Source organism: Aegilops tauschii, chromosome 1, assembly GCF_002575655.3.
Source record: "Aegilops tauschii subsp. strangulata cultivar AL8/78 chromosome 1, Aet v6.0, whole genome shotgun sequence".
Lineage (NCBI taxonomy): Eukaryota > Viridiplantae > Streptophyta > Magnoliopsida > Poales > Poaceae > Aegilops > Aegilops tauschii.
In genome coordinates, this window is record NC_053035.3 from 11,787,493 (window position 1) to 11,797,823 (window position 10,331).

The window sequence follows — 10,331 nt, forward strand, 5'->3', positions numbered from 1 at the left end:
AACCACGTGTCTCCTCGCGACTGGTGGTGGCTCTTTGATGAGCGCCATCATCCAATGCTAGCACGATAAAATTTTGTACACCCCGTTTTTGGCAACTTCCCTATGTAGCACCTTCTATTTTAGAAAAAAAAATCATTTTAGGCAATTTCAGAAATTTTACTACTAACTTCAAAAATCTTGGCCCAACTATTTAAATTTGAAAACTTTCAATATTTCAAAAAAAATCTGACCTCTCAAAATTTCTGAACATTAAAATTTCATCTTAAAAAACTCTAGCTTTGAAATTTGAAAATTCAAAATTTGAAGATCCCATATAATTGTCTTCTCATCACGACAAACAACAACAGCAGTTCCTCGGCTGTCGTTCCTAGAGACACCCACTTCCACATTGAACTTGAAGGTCCCCGATGGCTGTGGGATCCATCTCTTATTTCCAACTGTTGTACTAGTAACCACCCCCAATGAGTTCGGTTCCTTCACTATTTTGAGATCAGCTATAAACCTTGTGATGAACATGTGGGCAGACAAGGGGCTCTAATTAATTCCCTCATGCAACAATTTTTGTCTAGCCATCCAGATTGCCCAACGTCACCACTAAACGAATGAGACTCTCATAGGACAGCACATCAATCTAAAAAAATCTAGTTCCTAGCATTAGGTTCTCTTAAGGCACATCAATCACATGCTTTCTATTGTTTTCTCTTATGGCACCAACGGACCTTGGGCCCACCTCTACGTTGTTATCAAGCTAATGGAAGGGCGCTAACCGGTAGAGTGTGTGCAGATTCTCTAGTGACAACCCATGATCTCATCTTTGGCTAGATCAAGCATTGTCAAAGTGTGTGTGCATTGTTTCCTTGTTGCGTATGTGAGGTGTGTGTGCATGTTTCCTTGTTGTGTGTGTGCGAACCGTTGAAGGTGTTGGCTCAAAGCTCAGCTTTTTGGATGAAATCCAAAGTATGCCAACATTGGCACACATGTGGCAATTCCTTCTCGAAGGCTTTGTTTAGTGTATTCTTCGTTGTTCGGTCAAATGTTAACCGAAGGATTATAGTTCATGGTCCTCAAAACTTCTCTTCCCTCATGCATGCATGTGGAGAACATAAAATAAATATGCAATTGTAGTTTGGTGACATCAACAACCAATAACTTGTTCCATCATTTGTTGTTGCCTTTTGTTTTACACAAATAGAAGATGATGGCAACATCAGCAAAATTATTCCATACGTACTACAGTAGCATGGAATCAATCAACAATTGGTTGGATGAATTAACATTATAACAGCTGCTTCGAGATATGTACTGCAACACTACTCTCCCTAGTTCACTCCACACCTCCAAACCAAAACACCTCACAATCCCAAGTAACTAATTTACCATCGTCCCCTGCTCGTTCAGTTATTACTGAATTCGGTGTAACTAGACTATGATTATAATGTTCTGCGTCGAGCTCAGAGTCAAACCAAACATGACTTTCCAAAAACGAAAAGTCCCTGCTATTGGACCACGTGTTTCCTTCCTAGAAGATGGTGGTCACTATTTGGTGCACCGCCATCAAATGCTGGCGCGGTCAAATTTGGACATTCCTTTTTGACAACTTCCCCTATGTGGTGCTTCCTACTTTTAGAAAAAAAACTTTTTAGCAATTTCAGGAGTTGTAATACTCACTTAGAATTTTTTTTGCCCAACTTTTTGAATTTGGAACTTTTAAAAATACAACTTTTGAAAATAAACCTAGATCTCAAAATTTCTAAACTTCAAACATTTCAAACTTTGGAATTTGAATTTTATTAATTTAAAACAACTTTTGGTAGACATTCTTCAAAAAAATTGAACTTCTCAAAATTCTAGAAACTTCGCATGGGGGGAAACAAAAAGCTGCAAAAGCCAAACTTGTGTGGGGCCCTTAGAGGAAAGAGAAAGATTATGTAAGAGAGATGATCACATACACATAGGTGCATGCAACTCCCACAAAGTCTCTGCATGACATGAGGTTGTATAGGTAAATGGGTGTCCCGATCTTTTGATGAGATAATATCAATTTTCGTGGAGAAGACTTTGACGACCTGACTACACCAAACAATTACGATGCGCCTTAACAATTGCTAAAACAACTTCGATATGGTTATTGACGATTTTGAAAACACGGTAAACCTAATCACGAAGATCAATTCTTGCATATGTATCTCTCTAATGGACGTTCTACATGTTGTAGTGAAACTTAAGTTAACTAGACAATTAGTTTTCATTTTAACAAGACTATTAATTTTAGAAACTAGTAGCATAACTCATACACGCAAGATGATACCAAACACATTTGCAAGCGGGCATATCAAGTAATTGTATTGTGTACATGTCAAAGTACTAGGCACGATATTTTATGTTCATCGGTGATTGCCATAGGTGTAAAAAGTTCAGTACAAATAGCACAAACACCTCATCAACTAATTGATGAACCATAACTTGCAAGATAGATTAAACCAAGAAAATACATGTAAAAGGAAAAATGCCAATAGTTCAACTTATACTCTAGAAGTTTGTATGAATATGCTTACCTAATCATAAATCAGAAACCATCATTAAGATATTAGTTTTATCAAACGCTTAAAAGGTGTCTACATGATATTTAATAATAGAAAACACACACAAAATTCACACTATATGATTTATGACATTGTTAAAAAAATCAAGAAAGAATTTTTGTTATGAAATATAATTTAGTTTAGCAGAATGCAAATATATTTCATAATGATATACATCAGAATTGTATAAGAAAGCACACTATAACTAATATTCACGAACAACGATATGTGATTAACTATGTAAATAATAGTCTTAAGACCACAACATGATAAAGTTAATTATAAATACATATAAAAGTTGAGTATAAATCAAATTTATTATTTGGCTCATGTTCCAATTTATTTGGACCAATGACGTTCAGCTTAACTACTACATTTGTCGCGTACGAAAGTTCAGTACAAATCATATTTATAAAAGTTGAGTACACATCACATTTACGACTTCAATTTGGTACATAAAAAACATAAAACATAGCTTGCCGCTAGTGAAAAAACCTCCTTAAATGGGTTTACCAAGCAATCTTTCCATCAGTAAAAAATAGTAGCATCATGTTTTCCCACAAGATATTTCTGGCCCTCTGCATTTTCACCTTACAATTTATGTTCATATGTGAGTGATCTGCTCTCTTTATCCCGTTTTGGTTCATTATTCTTCAATTTCACAAGGGAGCATTTACGAGAACAAAGTTTGCAGGGTGTTGTTCATTTCACATGAATAAATGGCATGCCTTCAATTGTTTCAAGATAGGCCTGAGAAATCTTCAAATAAATCATTATGAATTGTCCCCCACTTGTGTGGAGTTTCGACGTTCCATCCGGTCCAATGACAATAGAAAGAGACAGTGACGTGCGACAAAAGATATGATTGAGCCTGCCGGCTTCCATGGAAAAAAGAGTCGGAATCTGTCAATGAATCGGTTCAGGTTCACACTTTGTAACTCGAGGAACATAACTCGCTATCTCCTCTATTGCTTTACGACATGCTAGATGTCAAGCTTCGCCTCATATGTTTTTCCTGCCTTTGTGTAGTTGCCATTGTATTTTAGATTATATGTATGGCTACTTCTAATGTAGTCAGGCTTAAGAGATTTTCTCTGAAATTGGATTACAGATTGACATTCGTCTTCAAAGTTATTTGTAATAGCATCCTCAACCCAACCGTTCTGCCACACCCATCAATAGCCAACCCCACCGCCAGATGTTTGCATTTGAAATAGAAAACAAACACACCACTCGACCTTGTGACAAATTCCCATTTGTTCTTTAACAAGGACTGAAATTGTTTGTCTGAACCAGGGTATTTCCATGATCTATAGTGTCCAATCAAGGATATGTAATTATTTTGAGCATCCTCGTCGCTTGTGATATCAAACATTACACTAGGCTGCACAATATATGGAAACAGTAAACATACAAGAAATAAATTGTATTTTTAAGTTTTTTCTACATTATCTAACTACAATGGACCGTAATTGTTCAAAATCCTTGCCATACATAAAAGTAAGCAAGAAGCAAGATATAATTCAAGTAATGAGTAGTGACATGTCACTCATGGAGATTAATTATTTGCGCATAAGTAAAACTTGATAAAAAATAGTAAAACAAGCAGGATCCACATTACCACACACAACAAAAAAATAGTGCACTCTTTCAAAGTTATAACATCACTATAGCATATTAGAAGGGCTGGCCCTACATTTTAGCAAATATAGCCACTACGGCGCTAATTGTGTAGTAGCATGCTATACGTTTGGAGCTCACCGGAGCTCGAATTTTTTGAAAAATTATTAATTCAAACTTTTCGGTTTCAAAAAAATCTGAAAAAAATTGTGCAACAGGGATGTTATGGGCATGTGTGTAAATTATTAGAATGAAATACCTTGAAATACGATCTGTACAAAAAAGACAAATTCATGACCTCAAAGGATGAATAGTATCATGTGTTAAAAAGCCGTTCTTTTTTGCACATGCCTCATTTCAATGTATTTTGCCCTGAAAATTTACACACATGCGTGTTATGCCTTCATGTATATCTGTATTTTTTCAGAATTTTTTGAAATGTAAAAATTTGAATTTCAATGAAATTTGAAATTTGAATTTGGAGGCCTCCATGGAGGCCGAGCTCGAAAGGCAATTTTTGGCTATTTCAACGCTACAAGTTAATATTGACGTATGTGGCAATTTCTTCTTGAAGGTTGTAGGAGTAGCCACCTTTTTGTTGCTTGGCGGGCAATTTCTTCTTGAAGGCTGTAGGAGTAGCCACCTTTTTGTTGCTCGGCCTCCCTCCTCGATCAATTCTATACAACCAAACACATATGATCATCCATGCAATAGAATGTAAAAGAAACAAGGTCGGCGATGCCAACAACCAATAACATATTGCGTCATTTGCTTCCTTTTGTTTACACAGTTTTTGAAGACGATGAAGACGAAGATGATGGCAACAACAGCCACATTTATTTCATATGTACTACACTATCATGGAATCAATCAATAATAGGTTTGATGAATTCACATCAACAGCTGCTCTGAGATTATGCACTGTTGTTCTACACTCTCTTCCTACTTCACACCTCCAAATTGAAACACCTCTCAATCCTAAGCAACCGGTTGACTGTCGTCCCCTGCTCATTCAGTTTGTTACTAAATTTGGTATAACTAGACTATGATTGCCATGTTTCGCCTCGAATTCCTGATTAGGATTCACAGTTGTACATGCTACTCCTGCTTCTAGATGGTCGGGAGGGCGACCCGATATGAACAAATTGCTGCAGTAGCAGCATCTTCTGTATGGCATAAGTGACTGAGAGCCAAACTCTAGCTGGTGGTGTCAATAAATGTTGGATCTCGCATAGCTCCCAGTTCCCCTCACCGTCAATGAGTTTAAGCTCCACGGACTGGAACGGTATGAGAGCAGGCCTCTGTAAACGGAGAGTGAGAAAAACTTCAGCAAAACCATAAACTGAGATTATCTGGGAACAAGTTCAGAATTGAAATGTAGAGGCTTCAACAAAGAACTGCGATCATGGCAGACACTTTATATAATTTTTAGGAATTACATGAAGACTTACATGTGACGAAGTGATCACAGTTATGCCCATACTAGTTGCTAGCCTATATAAATGCTCTTCAACATCAACACTTGTGGCGCTGCAATGAAGTACACATTTTTTTAGGACAAGTAGTAATTGACTAACAAATGGAAATTGCAAAAGAGCATTGTGGCACTACACATATTTCGTGCACTCGTCGAGGATACCGAACTTAGGATGGTGGAAGAACAAACGAGCCTGGAACCAAATAGTTTAATCAGAAGATGTTAAGGGGGCAAAAGGTGGTTTGTGCAGTTAGCACAACTTTAAGTGAAGTTAACACTGACCATCCCAAGCCTCTGTTGTTCTCCCAGCGACAAAATGTCTTCCCAGTTGGGAGTAGAGTCCCAACCTTCTCTCTCTAGAAGATAGACTAACCGGACATTCGCAAGAACTGTCTTCAGGTGGTCATCTAGCAACTCAAGAGCACCAGACCTGTTGCCTACATTAGCACAGGATTTCAGGTTACCAGGAGAAGCAAACATATAATTTACTACTCCATTTTTACAAGCAATCTCATAGTAAAAAAGAAGGATATGCAGTTCAATATATATACAGTTCATGGTAATTCAATATGCCAATATTTTGAGTGGCACCTACTAGCTTTATATAATGAACGAATCTTCATCTCTGCTTCCTCCCTTGACAGAAGGTATATGATCATATTACTAAACTACCTCTCGTTATGTTGAGATTGCTATTGTTTCTTTCTCCTTCCTTGCATATGCTAGTTTTTGCTTGTCTTGATAATTTGTTTGCTTATAAAATGCCTATGCATAGGAAGTATGTTGTACTTAAAATTATTTTTCACATGCTACATGATGCTCTCTTCGTGTTTCAATTGCTATTTTTCATGTGAGCATCATTAAAATTATCAATGCCTAGCTAAAAGGCTTTAAAAAAGTGCTTGTTGGGAGACAACCCAATATTTTTCTTTTATGTTTTTATGAGTTTTGGTATTTTAATTCTGTAGTAATTGTGTTTTGGTCTTTTAGTTAGTGTTTGAGCCAAGTAAGACCTTTGGGAAGGTCTATGGTGATTGTTGATTTGATCTTGCTGGAAAACAGAAACTTTTGCGCTCATTGCCAGAATTTTCGAAATTCACAGAAGCGTGCTTTTGATCTGAATTTTTTACACAAGATTTATATACAAATGTCCCAATTTTTCTATTTTTTCAGAATTTTGGGAGTAACATAAGTATACAAAATTTCCAGATTACTACAGACTGTTCTATTTTTGACAGATTCTGTTTTCTATGTGTTGTTTGCTTATTTTGATGAATCTATGGATAGTATCAGGGGGTATGAACCATGGGGAAGTTGGAATACAGTAGATATAACACCAATATATATTTAGAATGAGTTCACAACAGTACCTAAAGTGGGGATTTATTTTATTAAACTAACGGATCTTACGATTTTTCTGTTGAGTTTTGTGTTCTAAAGTTTTCATGTTTTGGGTGATGTTTTGAAGGACACCGGAATAAGGAGTGGCAAGAGCCTAAGCTTGGGGATGCCCAAGGCACCTCAAGGTGATATTCAAGGACAACCAAGCATTTAAGCTTTGGGATGCCCCGGATGGCATCCCCTCTTTTGTCTTCAATCCATCGGTAAATTTACTTGAGGCTATATTTTCATTCACCACATGATATATGTTTTGCCTGGAGCGTCTTGTATGATATGAGTCTTTGGTTTTTAGTTTGCCACAATCATCCTTGCTGTACACACCTTTGAGAGGGACACGCATTAATCGTGAATTTATTAGAAATACTCTATGTGCTTCACTTATATCTTTTGAGCTACGTAGTTGCTCTAGTACTTCACTTATATCTTTTTAGAGCAGGGCGGTGGTTTTATTTTATAGAAACTGGTGAACTCTCATGCTTCACTTATATTATTTTGAGAGTCTTTAAACAACATGGTAATTTTCTTAGGTTATGAATTTAGTTCTAATATGATGGGCATCCAAGAGGGATATAATAAAAACTTTCATATAAGAGGATTGAATAATATGAGAAGTTTGATTCCTTGCATTTGTCGTGAGATATAAAGATGGTGATGTTAGAGTCATGCTAGTGAGGAATTGTGGATTGGTAGAAATACTTTTTTTAAAGTTTGTGATTCCCGAAGCATGCACGTACCGTGAACCGTTATGTGATGAAGTCGGAGCATGATTTATTTTTTATTGTCTTCCTTATGAGTGGCGGTCGGGGACGATACGTCTCCAACGTATCTATAAGTTTTTATTGTTCCATGCTATTATATTACCCGTTTTGGATGTTTATGGGCTTTACTTTACACTTTTATATCATTTTTGGGACTAACCTACTAACCGGAGGCCCAGCCCATATTGTTGTTTTTTTGCCTATTTCAGTGTTTCGAAGAAAAGGAATATCAAACGGAGTCCAAACGGAATGAAACCTTCGGGAGAGTTACTTTTGGAACGGAAGCAATCCAGGAGACTTGGAGTGCACGTAAGGGAAGCAACAAGGAAGCCACGAGGCAGGGAGGCGCGCCCTACCCCCTGGGCGCGCCCCCCACCCTCCTGGGCCCCTCATGGCTCCCCTGACTGACTTCTTTCGCCTATATATGTTCATATACCCTAAAAACATCGAGGAACACAATAGATCGGGAGTTCCGCCGCCGCAAGCCTCTGTAGCCACCAAAAACCTCTCGGGAGCCCGTTCCGGCACCCTACCGGAGGGGGGGATCCCTCACCGGTGGCCATCTTCATCATCCCGGCGCTCTCCATGACGAGGAGGGAGTAGTTCACCCTCGGGGCTGAGGGTATGTACCAGTAGCTATGTGTTTGATCTCTCTCTCTCTCTCTCTCTCTCTCTCGTGTTCTTGAGGTGATACGATCTTGATGTATCGCGAGCTTTGCTATTATAGTTGGATCTTATGATGTTTCTCCCCCTCTACTCTCTTGTAATGGATTGAGTTTTCCCATTGAAGTTATCTTATCGGATTGAGTCTTTAAGGATTTGAGAACACTGGATGTATGTCTTGCATGTGCTTATCTGTGGTGACAATGGGATATTCACATGATCTGCTTGATGTATGTTTTGGTGATCAACTTGCGGGTTCAGTGACCTTGTGAACTTATGCATAGGGGTTGGCACACGTTTTCGTCTTGACTGTCCGGTAGACGCTTTGGGGCACTCTTTGAAGTTCTTTGTGTTGGTTGAATAGATGAATCTGAGATTGTGTGATGCATATCGTATAATCATGCCCACGGACACTTGAGGTGACATTAGGGTTTTGGTTGATTTGTGTCTTAAGGTGTTATTCTAGTACGAACTCTATGATAGATCGAACGGAAAGAATAGCTTCATGTTATTTTACTACGGACTCTTGAATAGATCGATTAGAAAGGATAACTTTGAGGTGGTTTCATACCCTACAATAATCTCTTCGTTTGTTCTCCGCTATTAGTGACTTTGGAGTGACTCTTTGTTGCATGTTGAGGGATAGTTATATGATCCAGTTATGTTATTATTGTTGAGAGAACTTGCACTAGTGAAAGTATGAACCTTAGGCCTTGTTTCCTAGCATTGCAATACCATTTGTGCTCATTTTTATCATTAGTTACCTTGCTGTTTTTATATTTTCAGATTACAAAAACCTATATCTACCATCCATATTGCACTTGTATCACCATCTCTTCGCCGAACTAGTGCACCTATACAATTTGCCATTGTATTGAGTGTGTTAGGGACACAAGAGACTCTTTGTTATTTGGTTGCAGGGTTTTTTGAGAGAGAGCATCTTCATCCTACGCCTCCCACGGAATGATAAACCTTAGGTCATCCACTTGAGGGAAATTTGCTACTGTCCTACAAACCTCCGCATTTGGAGGCCCAACAACGTCTACAAGAAGAAGGTTGTGTACTAGACATCAGGGGACGAGCGATGGTCTTTTCCTACCAATCTATCCCCCTAGGAGCATGCGTATTAGTACTTTGTTTCGATGGCTAATAAATTTTTGCAATAAGTATGTGAATTCTTTATGACTAGTGTTGAGTCCATGGATTATACGCACTCTCACCCTTCCACCATTGCTAGCCTCTCTAGTACCGCAGAACTTTCGCCGGTGCATTAAATCCACCAGATACCCTTCCTCAAAACAGCCACCATACCACTACTAGGAAAACCTCTATAGACAGCCGCTTACTAGTAGCGTGGGTTATATGGCCCGCGCTACTACTACTTAGTAGTAGCGTTGGTAAAAACAATGTGCTACTACTAAAAAATAGTAGTAGCGGTGGCGTATCGTTCCCGCGCTACTAGTAAGTGGTCCTCCTCATGCCCCCGGGACATGCAATAGTAGTAGCGTGGGGTATAAAAGCCACGCTACTACTAAATTGATAGTAATAGCGTGTGTATGCCGCCCCGCGCTACTACTATGGATAGACCGGGTGAGCTGGTGTGCCACCCGGTCCTCTCTGCAAAATCGCCTTTCTCTTTCCTCGTCGTCTCCACCAACGCCAGTCCAAATCCAAACCCGAAGGAGGAAGAGGAATAGAGGCTAGCTAGGGTTCCGCCTCCCGTCGTCCGGAGAGAGAGAGGATGACGACAGTGGCGCGGCCGACGTGGGCGCCCGCGAAGGGCGGGAACAAGGAGGGAGCCACCCGCATCTTCGGGCGCGCCCTCTGGGA

At 39.0% G+C, this 10,331-nt stretch overlaps 1 protein-coding gene across 1 annotated transcript; it reads right to left on the reverse strand.

Annotated features, from left to right (window-relative positions):
• Positions 1-5,278: 5,278 nt before the first annotated feature.
• Positions 5,279-6,338, reverse strand: LOC109741996 (ABC transporter D family member 1-like). The gene is made up of 5 exons (XM_020301088.1): positions 6,275-6,338; positions 5,962-6,116; positions 5,814-5,872; positions 5,654-5,732; positions 5,279-5,503 (listed from the first exon to the last, which is right to left on the reverse strand). Exons 1-5 carry the CDS (start codon positions 6,336-6,338, stop codon positions 5,279-5,281), a joined length of 582 nt encoding a protein of 193 aa, XP_020156677.1.
• Positions 6,339-10,331: the final 3,993 nt, after the last annotated feature.

Excerpts from the sequence above, each read along its gene's own strand:
- LOC109741996 (XM_020301088.1), bottom strand. The coding sequence starts at position 6,338 with ATGATCATATACCTTCTGTCAAGGGAGGAAGCAGAGATGAAGATTCGT. Across the intron at positions 6,117-6,274 it reads TCGTTCATTATATAAAGCTA|GCAACAGGTCTGGTGCTCTT; the intron begins GTAGGTGCCACT and ends GTGCTAATGTAG. Across the intron at positions 5,504-5,653 it reads CTGTGATCACTTCGTCACAT|AGGCCTGCTCTCATACCGTT; the intron begins GTAAGTCTTCAT and ends CTCCGTTTACAG.